We start from the raw sequence: 21,675 nt of genomic DNA, 5'->3' as shown, positions 1-21,675 counted from the left end.
TTGCTAGTTGTGTTTCTAGATTAATTCTACTGTGCTCAGAGAACCTACTCTGAATTATTTCAGTCTGTTAATATTTTTGATGTTTGTTTTATGCTCAGTGTATGGTTGATTTTGAAAAAAGATCCATGGGCACTTATAAAGAATAGGAATTCTATCATTGGGTGCAGTGTTTTATATATTTCAATTAGGTCAAGTTTATTCATTGTGTCTTTTATATACTTATATTTTTGTCACAGTTCCAACTATTGAAACCGAAGCATTAAATTTTCCACTATGCTTATAGATTTATTTCTCTTTTAGTTCCTTCAATTTTTGCTTTAAATATTTCATGACTATGTTGCTGAATACTTACAAGTTTAGAATCATGATATCTTCTTCTGAAGTTATCATTTGTATGTGTCGTCATGAGCCATTCCTCTTTATCAGTAAAAATGTTCTTGGTTTAATGTCTACTTCATCTAATACTAATAAAATTATATCACTCTTTTATGATTAAGATTGAACGGTGCATTTTCTTCAGCTTTTTTCTTTTGGCCTATCTTGTTTTTATATTGAATGTGTCTCTTCTAAGCAGTGTGGAGCTGGATTTTTAATCTGTTTTGCCAATCTTATTTATTTAATTGGCCCACTTCATTTACTTTTAGTGAGATTACTGGTATCGTTGAGTTTGTATCTATCACTTAACACATTTTTTTTCTGTTTAGCCAGCCCGTTTCTTTTTCTCTCATTTTCACCTTCTTTTGGATTAATCAACTTATTTTTATTCCATATTTTCTTTTATTGACTTGTTAGTTATTCTTTCTTTACTCTTTCTGAAATTTTAACGCACACCCTTTGTTTCTCACAGTCTTCTACACATTTCTATTTTATACTTCCGCAAGAATTCTAGAACCTTAAAATCACTGTGAGGCACATCTGAAATTAATAGGACTGTGTGTGTCAATTAAACTTCAAGAAAAAAAGGAAAGAATTCTAGAAACTTAGAACATTTTACCTCCATTTAACCCCTTCTATGTTTTCATTTTGATTCCATATGAATGTTCATTACCATCAGACATTACAATTATTGTTTGGTGCAGTCAGCATTCACTTACATTAACCCACATTTTTACTCTGTGAGCTCTTCGTTTCTTCCTGTGTGCAGCGTGTTTCCATCTGGGGTCGTTTTCCTGCTGCTGGATCAGCACTCTTTAGTTTTTCTCTTAATACAGTTTGCTGGCAAATAATTCTGTCAGCTTTCTTTATAGGGAGATGTTTTTATTTTACCTTCATTATTGAGGAATATTTTCTCTGAGTATAGAAATCTGTGCTGGGAGTTACTTTCCTCAGTGTGACGATGTGTTTCCTCAGTGTTAATGATGCCAGTGCATTGAGTACTGACCTCCATTATAGATATTGAGACCTATCAACTATCAGCCTCTCCTTTTCTAGGATTCTAATTATACGTAAGTGGTTCTTTTTAGCTATGACCTACATCTTTCTTATACTCTTGTCTGGTGTTTCCTATTTTTCTTTCCCTCTGGGCTTCACTTTGAATATACATATATATATATATATATATATATACACACATATACATATATATATACATATATATATGTATATATGTGTATATACATATGTACATATGTGTATACACGTATATACACATATTAATGTGTATATACGTGTATACACATATGTATATACGTGTATACACATATGTATATACGTGTATACACATATGTATATACGTGTATACACATATGTATATATGTGTGTATATATGTATGTATATATATATGTGTGTAGATAGATAGATAGATAGATACATCTTCCTTTCAGTTTAAGAATCGTGTGTTCTGCTGTATCCATTCTACTATTCAACCCATCTATTGAGCTCTTACTCGGAGCCTGGAGCCTGCTTCAGATTCTGTCTCTGTCTCTCTGCCCCTCCCCTACTCGCTCTCTGTCTCTCTCTCAAATATAAAACATAAGAAAAAATTTTTGAAAAAAGTAGGGGCGCCTGGCTGGCTCAGTCAGTAGAGCATGCAACCCGTGATCTGAAGGTTGTGAGTTCAAGCCCCATGTTGGGTGTGGAGATAACTTAAAAATAAAATCTTTTAAAAAATAAAATAAAAATAGGGGCGCCTGGGTGGCTCAGTCGGTTAAGCGACCAACTTCGGCTCAGGTCACGATCTCGCGGTCCGTGAGTTCGAGCCCCGCGTCGGGCTCTGTGCTGACAGCTCAGAGCCTGGAGCCTGTTTCCGATTCTGTGTCTCCCTCTCTCTCTGACCCTCCCCTGTTCATGCTCTGTCTCTCCCTGTCTCAAAAATAAATAAAACGTTAAAAAGTAATAATAATAATAATAATAAATAAAATAAAAACGAAAATAAAATACTGCTATTTTAAATGTTCTCCTTGTATCTCTTTCACAGTGAAAATTGTCGTTCCTAACCACATACATGAACATAACATTAATTTGCATTGTCTTATGATTTCTATACGTTTCAATCTCACTGTTTCTTTTATTTCAGCTTTCATGTCCTTAAAAATGAGATGTTTACTAGGCACACGTTGTTTCGTCAGTTTGCAGTACTTGCTGATTCATCCTTCAATTATATTGTGAGTACATGTAATGTTTAGATGCTGTTGGTCTCTTTGGTGATATTTGTACATGTCTTTCTGTTCTTATTTAACATTTATTGAACCCCTATGCTTATAGACTCTGGAGATAGTACATGACGGTCACTCTGCTAGACACCAAGGAGCTCAATCTGATGTGAGGTATAGATGTGAGAACAAATTGTTTCAATGCAACATAGTTGCGCTTTAACAGAGGCAACGAAGATTTCCGCCAGGGGTGACACTCCCTGGGCGGTGTCTGTCAGTCTGACCATGTGTGGGCATGAATGGAATGGAAGGAAATATCAGAGCTCAAGATCCAAGTATCCAGTGACTTGCAAAGGGCAAAGGGAGGTAAAAGAATCTTTTTCTAGTTTCAAGCCATTCATCTTCATACTAGAAGTCACCTGGAGATAAAGCCCAATTTTAAAAGAGACTATTTTTTTCACCTGTTTGCTTAACGGTTTATTTGGGAGCTTCATTTATAAAGGTAAATGAAGTCCAGTATAGAAATATACCCAGTACATTTCTGGGGCGCCTGGGTGGCCCAGTCGGTTAAGCATCCGACTTCGGCTCAGGTCATGATCTCAGGGTTCGTGGGTTCGAGCCCCGCATCGGGCTCTGTGCTGACGGCTCAGAGCCTGGAACCTGCTTCGGATTCTGTGTCTCCCTCTCCCTCTGCCCCTCCCCCACTCATGCTCTGTTTCTCTCTGTCTCAAAAATAAATAAACATTAAAAATTTTTTTAAAAAGAAATAAATATATCCAGTAAATTTCAAATAATGAGAAAATTAGTATGCTGTGAGTGCTATTGTATACCCATCAGGATGCTAAGTATCCTGGGACAAGTCAGGTTTGTGGGAAAGAGCACAAGAAATACAAAATACAGTCTCTTGCTTTAGGAGGCTTCCAATTTAAAATTACTCTTTTAAAATGTTTTTCAACATTTTTTAGTCTAAAACTGTCTTCTAAATTTAAGTTGCTGCAGGAGATGAAAGAACTTAAGAATGTTGACAAGGTAACATTAAATTATGTCCAATTTTATTTAAATATAGCTAGTAATCTGAGGCTTGCTGAGGTTTTAATAACTGACTCCCCTGAAATGTCCCTAGGCTGGTGTACATAGATAAAAATACATAGTCTAGGGGTGCCTGGGTGGCTCAGTCGGTTAAGCAGCTGACTTCGGCTCAGGTCATGATCTCACGGTTCATGGGTTCGAGTCCCGCATCGGGTTCTGTGCTGACAGCTCAGAGCCTGGAGCCTGCTTTGGATTCTGTGTCCCGCTCTCTCTCTGCCCCTCCCTCGCTCATGCTCTCTCTCTCTCTCTCTCAAAAATAAATAAAACATTACAAAAAATTTTTTTAAATACATAATCTCTATTTTCCCCTTTTGTTTTTTCCTCTTCTCAACTGAAGGTTACAGTTTCTTTCTTTTTTTTTTTAACTTTTTTAAATGTTAATTTAGTTTTGAGAGAGAGACAGAGTGTGAGCAGGGTAGGGGCAGAGACAGAGGGAGACACAGAATCCAAAGCAGACTCCAGGCTCTGAGCTCTCAGCACAGACCCCGGCGCGGGGCTCCCGGCTGGAACTCACACACCACAAGATCATGACCTGAACCGAAGTCGGTCGCTTCACCATCTGAGCCACCCAAGCGGCCCTGAAGGTTACAGGTTCAATGGGAAGAATCCTCATTTCAGATATTGAATCACCTAGACAAATAAAATACTGGAGGACCTGTGAGATTGTTGTGCTCCTCAAACATCAGACTTTTTTAGGATTTCCCTGGTAAAACTGTCTGCTCCAAATGCGAATTGGCCAGCTTTTATGAAACAGAATTCTAAAATCTCAAAGTTACACTGATCTAAGCATATTAATAGATCCAGTCTTTTTTTTTTTTTTTTTTTTTTTTGAGAAGAATCTCTTTCCTGCCCCCAAGCGATCGGGTCTATCTTCCTGCGGAGGAGGGCTGGTGCCCCGTTGGGTCTAGAATCCATCCATATGCCATTACCTCTCTGGGATTCCAGGCTCCTGATTCTTGACCATACATCCACACAGTATACGGGCCCTCGAGACACTCGTCAGAGTGGAGAGCAAATATTGAAGTAAAACAGAGGGGGATGGAGAGGAAGAGAGGGAGTGATGAGTGAGTGAGTACTGGGTAACTAACATTTTTCCTCGGTTCCCTGCGCAGTAGCTGCCTATCCACTCCACAAATATTTATTGAGTGTAAACATGTACCAAGCACCATGCTCCGTGCTGGGAATGAGATAGCTCACATGACAGATAGGGCGCTTTTCTTTATAGACTGTACCTTTCATGAGATCACAGACTGACCTGTCCTGTAAACTGTTTGGCGCACAGAGGTTAGAGTAGTGCCTGACTCACAGAGCAGAGAAGACAGACATGAATAAGGAAATATCGAACTTTAAGCTGCGGGTCTGAATCAATGCTATAAAAAAGGTTTAGTATTTTCTTGCTACGGAGGTATGCATCTGGGAAAGGGCACAAATACCAAGTGTATCATTCGAAGTGCTTTGATCTGCGTAGCCATCACCTAAGTGAAAGAAAGGATAGAGCATTCCCATCTTCCCTGGAAGTTTTCTGCGTCCCTTTCCAGACAACACCTTAGTCACGTCCCCCACGCCGGATAAATATGGCTGTGATTTCTATCACTGCAGGTTAGTTTTGCTCGCTCTTAAAATGTATGCAGGTGGAATCATGCAGTGTGTGTCCTTTTCTGTCTGGCTTATTTTACTCAGCATGGTGCTCTTGTGATTCATCCATGTTACCGTGTGCATCTACAGCAATTTCTTTGGATTGCTGAATAGCATCCTACGGTATGAATAAAAACTAATTTGTTGATCCGTTCTCCTCTGATGGACACCTGGGCTGTTTCCAGGTAGGGGCTGTTTGGGGGGGGAAAAGGTGCTACAAACATTCTTGTACTAGTTATTTCTGGGAATATGTTTTTGTAACCCTCAGGTAGGACTGGAATAGCTGGGGCATGGGCATATATTTTTATATATTTTTTAATATTTATATTTTTGAGAGTTATATTTATATTCTGAACGTTTGAGAGTTCCTGTGGCCCACATCTTCACCGACATGATCTTGTCAGTTTGTAAAGCTCAGCCATCCTAAAATAATGTCTCACTGAAGTTTTAACTTGCATTCCCTAATAATTAATGATGTTAAGGGATGTCCGGGTGGCTCAGTCGGTTAAGCGTCCCACTTCGGTTCAGGTCATGATCTCACGGTTCACGGGTTTGAGCCCCGTGTCGGGCTCTGTGCTGACAGCTCAGAGCCTGGAGCCTGCTTCAGATTCTGTCTCCCTCTCTGTTCCTCCCCCGCTCGCACTCCGTCTCTCTCTCAAAAGTAAATAAACCGTTAAAAAAATGATGTTAATGTATTTTGCTGTGCTTATTGGTTAGTTTTAGATCTACTTTCGTAAAGGGACCGTTCAAGACTTTTTAAAAATATTGTGGCACAATACTCATAAGTTTATCATCTTAACCATTTCTAAGTGTGGAGTTTAATAAAGTATATTCACGTTGTTGTGAAACCAACCTCCAGAACCCATTCATCTTGCAAAAATGAAACTTTGTATTCTTTAAATAATAATTCCCCATTCCCCCTTCCTCCCATTTGTCTGTTTTTAATTATTCTTGAGTTGTAGCCTTTTGTTATATATTCTAGATGTGTCTTTTGTCATATACACATTGCAAATATTTATTCCCATCTGCAGTTCCTCCTTCTATTTTCAAAACAGCATCTTTTGAAGGTCAGAAATTTTTAATTTTTGTAAGAAATTCTTAATCTTTTTTTTGGGGGGGGGGACAGAGAGAGACAGAGCATGAACGGGGGAGGGGCAGAGAGAGAGGGAGACACAGAATCGGAAACAGGCTCCAGGCTCTGAGCCATCAGCCCAGAGCCTGACGCGGGGCTCGAACTCACAGACTGCGAGATTGTGACCTGGCTGAAGTCAGACGCTTAACCGACTGCGCCACCCAGGCGCCCCAGAAATTCTTAATCTTAATGAAGATCAACTTAGCTTTTCCTCTGTGCGGCAGATTGTGTTTTCTGTGGCCTTGGCTGTATCCCACATTCCGCATATACTTAGGATGGGATTTTGATCCTCCTTTCCCACTGAGTTTCGCTGGTTCCTTTGTTCTAATTCAGTTGACAATGTGTTCATGAATCTGTTTCTAAAATCTGTTTTTGTTCCATTGGTCTATTTGTCCTTTCGCCAATACTAGATCGTCTTAATTAATATAGCTTTGTAATAAGTCTTTTTTTTTTTAATTTTTTTTTCAACGTTTATTTATTTTGGGACAGAGAGAAACACAGCATGAACGGGGGAGGGGCAGAGAGAGAGGGAGACACAGAATCGGAAACAGGCTCCAGGCTCTGAGCCATCAGCCCAGAGCCCGACGCGGGGCTCGAACTCACGGACCGCGAGATCGTGACCTGGCTGAAGTCGGACGCTTAAACCGACTGCGCCACCCAGGCGCCCCATGTAATAAGTCTTGAAATCAGATAGCGCAAGTCCTTCCATTGTATTCTTCTTCTCCAAGATTGTCTTGACAATTCTATACCCTTAGTACTTCCATATGTTTTAGAATCTGCAAGTCAATGTCTTTAAAAACTATATCCACCAGGATTTTGATTGAGATTTTGTTAAATTATATTTTTTGAGTCTCTTTAGCTGGTGGTTTATTTCAGAATGCAAAGACCCAAGTGGCTATCAGATATCTAGTCTAACTAAATATAAATGACAAAGATTTCTTTTTAAGTTTTGAGGCTATGCCCTGCAGCAAGCTAGTAGATATAGTTAGCAAGGAAAATGCCACGATGATAGCTTTTGCTTCACATTATATATCATGATGTTTCATGATATAAAACAGCTCAGGGAGACTCTTCACTGTCCTATCTTTGCTGTGGATTATACCTTTCATTCATGGCCAGTGAGGTTCATGTTAGCCTTGATGTCTAACTTGTCTATTATTAATTTTGTTACGTGTATTATCTTCTTGTCTGTATTTTACTATCTTTGCTCAATCTTTGTGTTGCTGTGTCATTTTCTTTTAGTTGTGAACTTTTTTTAATTAAAAAAATTTTAATATTTATTAAACATTTTTTAATGTTTATTCATTTTTGAGAGAGGGAGAGAGAGAGAGAGAGAGAGAGGGCGACACAGAATCCGAAGCAGGCTCCAGGCTCTGAGCTGTCAGCACAGAGCCCGATGCGGGGCTCAAACCCATGAACTGTGAGATCATTACCTGGGCGGAAGACGCTCAACCGACTGAGCCACCCAGGCGCCCCAGTTGTGAACTGTTAAGTAACAGCATGATTGGATTTTAGTTTTTTAAATCTAACCTGTCGCTCATTTACATTTAATATGCAAACTGAAAAAAAATAATATGCAAACTGAAACAGCATAGGTGATATTTTTGGGGGGTTTCGTCACCTTATTTTATGACTGCTGGTTCTTCTCTTTATCTCCTGGCTTATGTAATATGAACCACATTTTAGTTGTGGTTTTGATTATCTGTATTGTAATAGTAAACTTCAATGGAAAATCAAATTACATTTCTGCAGTTACGATAACAAGAACCAAACAAGTTCAAGTCTTAACTCACTCTGAGTAAAACAAGGGGTTATATGTGGTTTTGTCCCTCCACGTGTCATTTCAGCCTTAATTTCATCAGTGTATCCCTCCTTTCCTTCCAGTCTGTGTTAATTTTATTCTGTGTAGAGAACTGCATTATTATTATGTGATTCTTTTTATCACATAAAAGTATTTTTGATTACTTAGCTTTTCTTTTAATTTTGTAACCGTTTGAATAGCAATGACTTGTACTTACTTAGCCATGTTTATCTTTAACCTCACAACCTTTTTATTTTTATTGTTTTAAATGTTTTTGTGTGTGTTTTATTTTATATTTGAGAGAGAGAGAGAGAGAGACAGAACATGAACGGGGAAGGGACAGAGAGAGAAGGAGACACAGAATCCAAAGCAGGCTCCAGGCTCTGAGCCGTCAGCACAGAGCCTGGCGCAGGGCTCGAACTCATGAACCATAAGACCATGACCTGAGCTGAAGTCGGAAGCTCAACTGACTGAGCCACCCAGGCGCCCCTACCTTACAACCTTTTTTCAAATCGTGACTTCTGCCCTTCTTTAGTTCTTAATCTTGATTTATTTCTTGCAAACTAGACCATGTCTTTGAGTTTTTTCTTCTTTGCTGGAAATAACATTATCTTCACTTTGCTATGTCTTGCCCTGACTGGAGTCAGCTTAATATTTGTTTGTTGCTAATTAACCTGGCTTATTTTCTCCCAGTGAATACTTATAAGCTATTTTCTTTAAACTTGAAATTTAAACGTGTCACCAGGATATGAGTTAAGAAGCAACATTTATTAATTTCCCTTGAGTGAAATGAGCCTCTCTCATCTAGAGATTTAAATCTTTTTTTTTTCCAACTCAGACATATTTCTTATGTATACTTCTAATGATTGCATCTACAGGATCAGTTTTTGTTTCTTTTTCAGAAACACCATCATAGGTTGAAAATCTATTTTCTGTCCTCCATAGTCATCGTGTTCTCTTTAATGTCATGTTATTCTCTTTGCTCTTTTCCTTGGTGTTTTTAGGAGACCTTTCCAGTTTGAAATTCTCATCAGAATTTCCTGAACTTGTTTTAAAAGTGCAGACATACTGGGGCGCCTGGGTGGCGCAGTCGGTTAGGCGTCCGACTTCAGCCAGGTCACGATCTCGCGGTCCGGGAGTTCGAGCCCCGCGTCTGGCTCTGGGCTGATGGCTCGGAGCCTGGAGCCTGTTTCCGATTCTGTGTCTCCCTCTCTCTCTGCCCCTCCCCCGTTCATGCTGTGTTTCTCTCTGTCTCAAAAATAAATAAACGTTAAAAAAAAATTTAAAAAAAAAAGTGCAGACATAGTGATTGTCCTTGGCCCTCCGGGTGGCAAGGGTGGGGGCATGACTGGGGCAGCCTGAACCTCTCCTCCCACCATCTAAGGCCATGAGTAACCTTGTCCACTCCCCCCCGCCCCCGTGCTCCCTACACGTAATGCCATATTTTTTTTTTTTCAACGTTTATTTATTTTTGGGACAGAGAGAGACAGAGCATGAACGGGGGAGGGGCAGAGAGAGAGGGAGACACAGAATCGGAAACAGGCTCCAGGCTCCGAGCCATCAGCCCAGAGCCTGACGCGGGGCTCGAACTCCCGGACCGCGAGATCGTGACCTGGCTGAAGTCGGACGCTTAACCGACTGCGCCACCCAGGCGCCCCCGTAATGCCATATTTATGTGTCCTGTGACAGGCTAAAGGTTCTGTTATTGTGTTGTTAGCAATCTGTGCAAATTATATGCACAGTGATAGTGCGAGTTTAGTTCTGTTATTGTGTTGTTAGCAATCTGTGCAAATTACATGCACATCTGTTTGTGTAAGTTTCCTTACCTCTCAGCTCTTACTTTGGTGTTGAGTCTCGGTAGGAAAGAACCCATTTTGTTTCTACTCGGAATTCTGCTTGTTTCTATGTTATTATTTTTTTTTTTTACCGTGAAATAATCATGTGCACAAAAAGGATGAGTGAAAATACATGTGTGCAATTTAAAGAATGACGATCACATGCATACTTGTGTTCCTAGGACCCAGGTATCTGTAGACTAAAACTGGAGACGCCCACTGAGCACATTCCTCTCCATTCCCTCCCAGAAGCCATTGGCCCGATGTCCTTCTTGACAGTTTTTGTCACTCGTGCCTGTATCCCTAAGCAGCTTGTTGTTGACTTTTGCCCGTTTTTAAACTTTCTATCAATGAAAGAATATAAAATGGTGTTTTTTTAGCATTTATGTATTTTTCGAGAGGCAGAGAGCGACAGTATGAGTGGGGAAAGGACAGAGAGAGAGAGAGACAGACAGAATCCGAAGCAGGCTCTAGGCTCCGAGCTGTCAGCACAGAGCCCAATGTGGGGCTCGAACTCACAAACAGTGGACAGTGAGATCTTGAACTGAGCCGAAGTCAGACACTTAACCAACTGAGCCACCCAGGTGCCCCTATAAATGAAAGAACATAGTTGAAAAAATGTGAGTACTCTTCAGTGATGTGCTCCATTTTCTCAACATTATGCTTTTCAGACTCACCCGTGCTGACGCTTGGGGTTGTGGTTCACCCACTGAGAGTATTCTGTTGCTTGAATATACCACAACTTATGTATCCATCCTGCTAGTGATCAACATTGGAGTTGGTCCTCGCTTTTTTGCTATTATGAGCATTGTCACCCAAAGCATTCTTTTCATTTCACCTGATACCCACATGTAGCAGTTTTTCCAAGTTTTGTAGTAATAATAGAATTGTCGGTCATAACGTATTGGTGCGTTCAAGTCTATGCATGAGCTGGTATGATTGCTATGACAAAAATATATTGGCTTAAATAAGATCAAAGATTACTTTTCTTTCATGTCATAGTGACACAAAGAGCCGTTCCTGGCAGAGGAGTGGCCCGTGAGGAACAGTACTCCAGTCATGATGATACACAGGTTTCTTCACTCATTTTCAATCAACGGTGCTGGCCAACTGAAAGGCCACATGCGAAAGAATAAAACTACACCACTCTCTTACACCACACACAAAAACTAAGTTAAAATGCGTTGAAGACTTGAAAATAAGACCGGGAACCATAAAACTCCTAGAAGAAAATATAGGTGGTAAGCTCTCTGACATAGTTGTTGGCCATGATTTTTTGGATCTGACACCAGACGCAAAAGCAACAGTAGCAAAAATAAGTAAGTGGGACTACCCCGAACTAAAAAGCTTCTGCACATCAAAGGAAGCCATCAACAAAATGAAAAGGCAACATACTGAATGGGAGAAAGTAATTGCAAATCATGTATCTGATAAGGGGCTAATAGCCAAAATGTACAAAGAACTCATCCAAGGGGCGCCTGGGTGGCGCAGTCGGTTAAGCGTCTGACTTCAGCCAGGTCACGATCTTGCAGTCTGTGAGTTCTAGCCCCGCGTCGGGCTCTGGGCTGATGGCTCAGAGCCTGGAGCCTGTTTCCGATTCTGTGTCTCCCTCTCTCTCTGCCCTCCCCCGTTCATGCTCTGTCTCTCTCTGTCCCCAAAATAAATTAAAAACGTTGAAAAAAATTTAAAAAAAAAAAAAAACAAAGAACTCATCCAACTCAACAGCAAAACACAAACAACAAACAATACAATTTTTTAAAAACTTTTTTTTAAAGTTTATGTATTTGTTTTGAGAGGGAGAGAGAGACTGAATGTGCAGGGGAGGGGCAGAGAGAGGGGGAGAGAGAAGAGAGAGTATGGCAAGCAGGCCCTGCGCTGTCAGCACAGGGGGCCACAGGGGGCTCAAACTCGTGAACCGTGAGGTCCTGACCTGAGCCGAAATCAAGAGTCGGATGCTTAACTGACTGAGCCACCCAGGCGCCCCCTAAACAATATAATTTTAAAAAATGGCAGAAGATCTAAATAGTTATTTTTCCAAAGATGCTATTCACATGGCGAACAGATACACTTAAAAATGCTCAACATCATTAATCATCAGGGGAATGCACATCAAAACCACAATGAGATATCAACTCACACCTGTTATAATGACTGTTACCAAAAAGACAAGGGACAACAAATGTTGGTGACGATGTGGAGAATAGGGGATCCTTGTGCACTGCTGCTGGGAATGTAAATTGGTGCAACCAGGATGGAGAACAATACGGAGGTTTGTTAAGAAATTAAAAATATGAGGCCCCTGGGTGGCTCAGTCAGTTAAGCATCCGACTCTTGACCCCAGCACAGGTCTTGATCTCAGGGGCGTGGGTTCAGGACCCACAATGGATCCCACCCTGGGTGTGGAGCCTTCTTAGAAATCAATTAAAAATAGAACCACCATGTGACCCAGCAATTGCTCCCCTCAGTGTTTGCCTGAAGAAAACAAAAACAATAATTTGAAAATATTGTACACCTCCCTGTTCATTGCAGCATTATCTATAATAGTCTATATATGGAAACAACCTAAGTTCCCATCAACAGATGAATGCCTAAAGAAATTTTGGTGTATATACACAAAGGAATATTGTTCGGCCACAAAAGGGAATGGAATCTTGTCACCTGCATTAACATGGATGGGCCTTGAGAGCATTATGCTAAGTGACATAAGTCAGCCAGAGAAAGACAAATACCACATGATCTCTCTAATACGTAGAATTTAACCAAACAAACAAGAACCAAGCTTATAGATACAGAGAACAGACTAGGTTGCAAGAGGCAGGGGTGGAGGGTGGGAGAAATGAGTGACCTGTTTTTTGTTTTTTTTAAGTTGAAAAACATTCAATTAAAAAGGTTCTAAATATTGTCCTGTGTGTTAAGTAATTAGAATTTAAAGTAATAACTTTAAAAAAGAGTTTATTAGGAATACAAAAATTTCCTAAGGACCATTTTATACAATTTGGAAACGAACCCCTTGTCAGTTATACGTGTTGCAAATGTCTTCTTTCGGTTTTGGATAGTATTTTGGTATCTTTTCACAAATGAATGTTCTTAATCTTGATGTTAATTTAATTAGTAATATTTTCCTTTTTGCCTTCACATTTTTTCTGCTTTAAGACGACCTTACCTAACCTTTAGTCACAAATATATTCTTTTTGATAGTCACATTTTTCCCTCTTTGCCTTCCATGTTTAGAGGCTTAATACACCTGGAATTGATAATGTGTGGAGAGGCAGATGTCTGATTTCATTTTCTTTTAATACAGATAATCAACTGACCCAGCACCATTTATTAAAAAACCTATCTTCTCCCTGGATGCATAATTCCACCTGCTATATATATGTATATATATATATATATATAGGCTCATATATGTGAGTTTGTTTCTGTCTCTCTATTCTGTTCTACTGTTCTATTTGTCTATTCTTGCACTAATATGATACTAATTTAATATTTCTACTTTTATTATTAAGTCTTTTTCTAGTAAGGGAAATACCCTTACCTTGGTGTTGATCTTTGCATCTCCATATAAAGTTTAGAATCAGATTGTTAATATTCACAGAAAAAAAAAAAACAGAAGAAACAAAACAAAAATTCAGTTGGGATTTTGATTAGAAGTGCATTAAATCTAGATCAATTTGGATACAATTAACATCTTTATGGTACTGAATCTTCTAATTTATAAACGTTATTTCTTTTGTCTAAGCTTCAGTTTGGTAGTTTTATGATTTTCTCCACAGAAGTTTTTTTTTCTTTGACAGAGAGCATGACTCGATAGAAAGACACAGTGGGGGGCGGGGGAAGAGAGAGAGAGAGGGGGGGTGTGGGGAAAGAATCTTAAGCAGACTCCACGCTTAATGCAGAGCCCAATGCAAGGCTTGATTCCATGACTCTGGGATCATGACCTGAGTCAAAAAGGGAGTCGGACACTCAACTGACTGAGCCACCCAGGCACCCCTACAAAATTGTTTTTTAATTTAATGTTACGTATCTTGTGTTTTTATGCTACTCTCTTCTAATCGATGAGTTGCATATTTATTCATGTAATTTGTATCAAGTTTTGCTTTATATAATTTGAAACTGTGTCATTAGATGCTTACTACTTTAGAAATATTTTATCCTCCTGGTAAATTGAGCATTTTACCATTATTTTGTGACCTCTTTATCTCTACAAATGGTTTTTGCCTTGATGTCTGTTTTGGCTTTATATTACTACAGCTGCCTAACTTTCTGTAGGTCATCATTTTCATGGTGTCTTTTTCTATCCTATCACTTTCAGCCTTTTGTATGCTTATGCTTTGGTTGTAACTCTTTTAAGCAGCATGTAACTAATGTTAGAATTTGTTCTTAATCTGGGTTGATAATCTTTGTCTTTTAACTGGAGCATTTAGTCCATTTAAATTTATTGTAATCATTGATACATTTGGATTTATTTCTATCTTCTTTTGTGTTTTTCATCTGACCTTCTTGTCTATGTTTTTCTCCTTGCATTTTTTTCTTTTTTTAAGGAATACTCATTTTATTTTTTATTAATTAATATTAAGACATGTAAAAATATAATTTATTGTCAAATTGGTTAACATACATTGTGTTCAGTGTACTCTTGGTTTTGGGGGGTAGATTCCCATGATTCATCGCTTATATTCAACACCCAGTGCTCATCCCAACAAGTGCCCTCTTCAATGCCCATCACCCATTTTTCCCCTCTCCTCCACCCCCTATCAACTTTTAGTTTGGTCTCTGTGTTTAAGAGTCTCTTATGGTTTGCCTCCCTCCCTCTCTGTAACTATGTTTTCCCCTTTCTTTCCCCCATGATCTTCTATTAAGTTTCTCAAGTTCCACATACAAGTGAAAACATATGATATCTGTCTTTCTCTGACTGATTTATTTCACTTAGCATAATACCCTCCAGTTCCATCCACGTTGTTGCAAATGGCATGATTTCATGCTTTCTCATCGTCACATAATTTTCCATGGTATATATAAACCACATCTTCTTTATCCACTCATCAGTTGATGAACATTTGGGCTCTTTCCCTGATTTGGCTATTGTTGAAAGCACTGCTATAAACATTGGGGTACATGTGCCCCTATGAACCAGAATTCCTGTATCCTTTGGATAAATTCCTAGTAGTGCTATTGCTGGGTGGTAGAGTAGTTCTATTTTTAAGCATTTTTTTTCTTTTTAAAGTTTATTTATTTGTTTTGAGAGAGACAGAGACAGCATGAATGGGGCAGAGAGAAAAGTAGAGAGAGAGAATCACAAGCAGGCTCCATGCTGCCAGCCTTATGTGGGGCTCGAGCCCACAAAACCATGAATTCATGACCTGGCCTGAAATCAAGAGTCAGATGCTTAACCAAATGAGCCACCCAGGAGCCCTTCCTTCTCACATTCTTATGAATTGGTTAATTTTTTTCTCATGTGTCATGTGGGAAGTTCTAAACTCTATCAGAAAAATCCAAATCTCTGTATCTTTACCATCATCCTGAATAGGAAGACTTCTTTTTTTTTAATTTTTTTTAATGTTTATTTATTTTTAGAAGAGACACAGACAGAATGCAAGCAGGGGAGGGGCAGAGAGAGAGGGAGACACAGAATCGGAAGGAGGCTCCAGGCTCCAAGCTGTCAGCACAGAGCCTGATGTGGGGCTCGAACCCATGAACCTGAGTTCATGACCTGAGCTGAAGTTGGACGCTTAACCGACTGAGCCACTCAGGTGCCCCAGGACTTCTTTAAGCAATTAAATTTAAATCACCACCACTGTCAGTTTATTATGCTATTATGTCATATATTTTAGTTCTATCTGGTTTCCTGTATCCCCATAACATATTATTATTATTATAGGCTTAATTGGTCAGTATTTATTTGAGTTTACTTATGTATTTACCACTTTCTTTATTCACAGTTCCTTCTTGCATCTCAGACCTTTCATCTGGGACCTCTTTCCTTATGTATGAAGTACACTCATTAGGATTTTCTTTAAAAAAATTTTTTTAAGTTTGTTTATTTTTGAAAGAGAGAGAAAGACAGCATGTGAGTGGGGGAGGGGCAGAGGGTGTGGGAGACACAGAATCCAAAGCAGACTCTAGGTTCTGAGCTGTCAGCGCAGAGCCCGATGTGGGGCTTGAACTCATGAACCACGAGATCATGACCTGACCGAAAGTCAGATGCTTAACCGACTGAGCCACCCACCCAGGCGTCCCTCATTTAGAATTTTCTTTCGTGGGTATCTGTTCCTGGCTAACACTCTCAGTTTTCACTTCATGGAAAATGTCTATTTTTGCCCCTGTTATTGGAAGATATTTTTGCTAGGTATAAGATTTTAGGTTGATGATACTTTCTCTTTGCACATGGAGTATATCATTCTACTCTCTCCTAGATTTCATGGTTACTAGGGAATTTTGCTCTTTTTTTTTTTTAAGAGAGAGAGAACGAGCAGGGGAGGGGCAGAGAGAGAAGGGGACAGAGGATATGAAGCAGGATTCATGCTGACAGTAGAGAGCCCAATGTGGGGCTTGAACTCACGAACCACGAGATCGTGACCTGAGCTGAAGTTAGATGCTTAACCCAATGAGCTACCCAGGTGCCCCGGGAATTTTGCTCTTTTTAACTGTGGTTTCCTTAATGTCAATCTGTTTTTCGTCTTTTTCTGCTTTGAAGCTCTCTTTTTCTTTAATGTTCTGCAGTTTTACCCTGAGGGGTCTGGTTGTAGATTTCTTTTGTTGATTCGGTTTGAGATTCATTGTGCTTCTTGAAAGTGGAGATTTGTTTCTTTCATTAGTTCTGAAAAGTTTTCAGTTACTATTTATATTTTGCCTTAACTCTACTCGCTTTTTTGAAACTCTGATTAAATATATGCTATACCCTGTCCTTCTAACCTCTATATTCCATATTTTGTCTGTAATATTTGACCCAGCTTTGTCTTTGAGCTGCATTCTAAATAGTATATTCCATTCTGTCTTTCAATGTATTACGTATTTTTTCACATACGTATATATTTTTGTTAAAATTTTCTTCTGAATTTTCATTTCACTTATTCTATTTATCATTTTCAAGAAATGCACAAATAAATTTTGTTTGGTTTGTCTTTCAAATATGTTTAACTATTCATCATCAAGCTTCTGGCTTTTATTTCTTGAAATATACCATACGCATTGATTTTATGTTTTATGACCGAAAATTCCGAGGTCTGAAGATTTAGAAGGTCTAGTTCTACTCTTTCATTTCTTCTGGAAGCCACTTATGATATATGTAAAGATTTTTGATGATGAGCTGTTCAGTTTCTTTGGAGACTTATTTACAAAAAAAAAAAAAAAAAAAAAAAAAAAAGGAGCCTGGGCCGAAGAGGAATTCTTACATTAAAGATTTTAATGTGACGGGCGCCTGGGTGGCTCAGTCGGTTGAGCGTCCGACTTCGGCTCGGGTCATGATCTCACGGTCCGTGGGTTCGAGCCCCGCGTCGGGCTCTGGGCTGACGGCTCAGAGCCTGGAGCCTGTTTCGGATTCTGTGTCTCCCTCTCTCTCTGCCCCTCCCCTGTTCATGCTCTGTCTCTCTCTGTCTCAAAAATCAATAATAAACGTTAAAAAAAAAAGATTTTAATGTGATTCTCTCAATCACCATGAGCACCAGCGTAATATTATTACATTACATCAGATGCTTTCAGCTTATGGTGTTTCAGACCACAGGCGTGAATTCAGCTTACAAACAACACGGGCTAGGTTAGGAGTTTTCAGGAGAGATTTTTTATTTCCTTCAAATTTTCCTTGCAAACTGCTTGGGAGAACCTTACTTGAAGTTGTATTTAACCCTAACTGTGGTTCTAGCCTTGTGGTCCCAGATTTATCGTGGAGTGGACACTTGTCACTACTCATCTTAGGTGGACCTTGGGCTCCAGAGTCGTAGGAACCTTTGACAACTCTTGCATTCATTAAGTCTGACGAATGCCTTCAAGGTGAATGGTAGCTCCAGGATGGAAACCTTGGGTGTCCAACTTCCCTTAGTCTGAGATACGAACATTCGTGTGTGTGTGTGTGTGTGTGTGTGTGTGTGTGTGTGTTTCACCAGCTAATGGCAACATTTAAGAATATAAGAAGCGGAAATCTTATTTGGATTTAAATGCTGCTCTTATATTTTAATCACCAGTAATCTTTCCATGTCACATCCATAATCCCTTCGCATTTTATCTCACCTGATTCTTTTCCAGAGAATCCTGCCTGTGTTTCCTAGAGACCATTTATTCTTTTTTTTTTTTAATTTTTTTTTCAACGTTTATTTATTTTTGGGACAGAGAGAGACAGAGCATGAACGGGGGAGGGGCAGAAAGAGAGGGAGACACAGAATCGGAAACAGGCTCCAGGCTCCAAGCCATCAGCCCAGAGCCCGACGCGGGGCTCGAACTCCCGGACCGCGAGATCGTGACCTGGCTGAAGTCGGACGCCCAACCGACTGCGCCACCCAGGCGCCCCAAGAGACCATTTACTCTTATACTCTACTGGTGGGCCCAAAAAGCTTAATGAAGTTTTCATCTAGATCTGTTCATAGATCTTTTTAAAATTATACACTTCTTCTGATTTCAGTATACTGTTGAACTGATCCTACACTGTTTTCATAGTCCCTGTTTTATTTACCCTTTTCTCATCCTTGACAGGGTGAGATGTGGTGAAACCCAATATTATCAACCGTGTTCTTTTGTGTATTGTTTAAATCTGTCCTTCACACTTACGGCTGGAAGGCAGGTTGGTGTGCACAGCACCTATTTCTGACCCCAATTTTAGCAGGATTTTTACCATTTTCAGCCCTACCATAGAGGTCGCATTTTCTCCTACACTTGCGCTTAAAGATACGAGACTATGGCGTACCTTAAAACTTAAATTCCCAGCAGTCATACAGTTGATACTGGCTTCTTTTACCATTTTCATGAAAGACTTGAAGGTACTGAGGGAAGGAACTAGGAGAATTTTCTAGACATGGAAAGGACCATTTGGAAGGCTCTAATAATGGAAGTGTGCCCGGCATGCTCGAAAAACAACAAAGTATCTGGTGTGACTGGAGCAGAGTGAGCAAGAGAGAAAATATAATGAATGTCGTCAAAGGAATAATAGGTTTTTAGCTTTTTTTAACTCGGAGTAAAATTGGGAGCCTTTCAGAGTTTTGAGCAGAGGAATAAGACAATCTCACTTAACATTTTACGAAGGTCACTGTTGTCATTGACAAGAGTAATTTTTTTTAATGTTTATTTATTTGTTTTGAGAGAGAGAGCTAGAGAGAGAGAGAGAAGGGGGGAGGTGCAGAGAGAGAGAGAGGAAGACAGAGAATCCCAAGCAGGCTCTGCGCTGTCCTGCCTTGTAGAGCCTGACACAGGGCTCGATCTCACAAACTGCAAGATCATGACCTGAGTGGAAATCAAGAGTTGGATGCGTCACTGACTGAACCCTACCCAGGCGCCCTTCACTTCACATTTTAAAGGAGCAACTCGGGCAGTTCTGGAGAGCTCAGGGGGGGAAAGAAGCAGGTCAGGAAGCCATGAAGTGTGCTGGTGACAGACAATGGTGTGGCCTGAACTGCCGTAGTGAGTAGAGGGGCAAAATGAGGTAGATACATGCTTGCAATACTAGGTAGTACTAGGTACTGTGCAGTACTAGATTTTAGGCATATGTAGCAGACTAAAGCAGATCTTAAAAACATAGTACTTATTCAAATTACTTAGTACTTAGCAGGAGAAGGAACACACAAGGTATACTGTGCATCATTTTTTAAATTATTTTTTAATGTTTATTTATTTTGAGAGACAGAGCACAAGCAGGGGAGGAGCAGAGAGAGAGAGAGAGAGAGAGAGAGAGAGACAGAATCCAAAGCAGGCTCCAGGCTCTGAGCTGTCAGCTTAGAGACTGACACAGGACTTGAACTCACGAACCACAAAAGCATGACCTGAGCCAAAGTCAGACCCTCAACCGACTAAGCCACCTACCCAGGCACCCCTTCACTTTGAATCTAAGATGTGCTTAACATCGTTTCAAAACTTGCTAAGTCTCTAAAAGAGAAAAGTGCCGCCAATTATACTGTGACACTCCATCCATTGCAAGACACATCCAACTTTAGGGATGTTAAAATACCAGAAAACTATGCCTTAGAATCAAGAAAATAGGATATCACGTAGCACCACTTGCAAATTAAAAGGCACACAGGAAATTGCATGTTTTTGCAAGAACGTATCCAAATAAAACACACACATAAAATATTTAAATTGTTTCCTTGGGGTAGTAGCAAAGAGTGGGAGTGGGCTCTGGGGGATAGAAAAATACATACACACATACCTGTGTGCGGACACGTATACATGCACACAAATCACCAAGACAGAAGCTTTGAATAGGGAAAATGTCACATAAATCCGCAGTATACATCCATGGATCTCAGACCTCTTTTTTTTTTGATAAACACGTGTAATGTTCCTCTGGTCCTTTTTTCACCTGTACGTGTTCAATGTCGTAATGTACTTTGCGACATATGATGCTAGTGACAATTCTGCTTGCTTGCTGCTGCTCCTGAACTCCTGGAAGAGCTACTTTTGGTTTTTCACCATTCAGTTCCCGGGGAATCAGGATTACCACTGCCATAGCTGGCCAGAAGTAGGAGGTCCCGAGGACAAGCCTGTGACACCTGGCCAGTTACAAATTCTAAACCCCAAATGGGGTGGAGATCATCAAAAGGAGGCGGAATCCGGAGACAGAGGCTAGCGATACCTGTGAGCGCAGCATAACATAACGTGTAGACTTGTCAAATCACGAAATTATACACCTGAAACTAATGTGACATCGTGTGTCAACTGTACTCAAAAAAGGAAAATGAAAGAAAACGAAGAAGACTCAGAAAAGACATTGAAGAAACCATTTTTCTTGAATTTTCTCTCAAGGTAGTCCAAATAAGGGAGGGGGTCTGTCTATTCCGTGGGTATCAAGGAAAGGATTTCCCCAGCCATATTTAAGCAAATAAATCAGGACCTTAGTTTTCAGATCTTAGTTAATTAAGGGTCGAAGAACGTTGTACATCACTTGACTTGATGATCCTTTCCTCTTGAAAACACAAAACATACCTTCTGTGCCTTTCAGAAATTAAAACCTTTATTTGTGGAGTCAAAAATGAACCTGATAACAGACCGTACTTCCTCTTCAAGCGATCATACACCTGTGGTAGGTAGATTATTTGTTCTCTGTTAAACATTTAATCAGTTGCTATTATCCGCCCTCAGTAATGAAACCTTTTGGTTTACCTGCAGCTAGACAACAAGGACACGGATGTAGTCAGTGATCAGACATATTGTCCCCCGTCACCAAAAGGTAAGTATCATTATTGTTGGAAAAAAACAGTTCACACGCAGAACGGGCACTTAGTCTAGACTGAGATTGCCTTCTCGTTGTTATCGCGAGGCGTTTGGAATTCTGGGTGGATGCTTTCTTCCGCCAGTTTATGAAACGAATACTCGGATATGCTGAATAAAAGAATGCTAATACGCATTTCTGAATATCAATCCCTGCTAACTGAAAATGAATTTAATCG

At 39.8% G+C, this 21,675-nt stretch overlaps 1 protein-coding gene across 2 annotated transcripts in view; it reads left to right on the top strand.

Moving 5' to 3' along the window:
* Positions 1 to 21,675, top strand: part of CB4H10orf67 (chromosome B4 C10orf67 homolog) — a 171,402-nt gene that overhangs the window by 125,234 nt on the left and 24,493 nt on the right. For both annotated transcript variants that reach the window (XM_043561556.1, XM_043561555.1), the window contains exons 14-16: positions 2,517 to 2,604; positions 21,228 to 21,308; positions 21,395 to 21,455. In XM_043561556.1, the coding sequence (XP_043417491.1) occupies positions 2,517 to 2,604; positions 21,228 to 21,308; positions 21,395 to 21,455 (230 nt within the window). The remainder of the gene's footprint in view (positions 1 to 2,516; positions 2,605 to 21,227; positions 21,309 to 21,394; positions 21,456 to 21,675) is intronic.

This window comes from Prionailurus bengalensis, chromosome B4 (assembly GCF_016509475.1).
Source record: "Prionailurus bengalensis isolate Pbe53 chromosome B4, Fcat_Pben_1.1_paternal_pri, whole genome shotgun sequence".
Lineage (NCBI taxonomy): Eukaryota > Metazoa > Chordata > Mammalia > Carnivora > Felidae > Prionailurus > Prionailurus bengalensis.
This window is presented reverse-complemented; position numbering and strand designations above follow the sequence as displayed.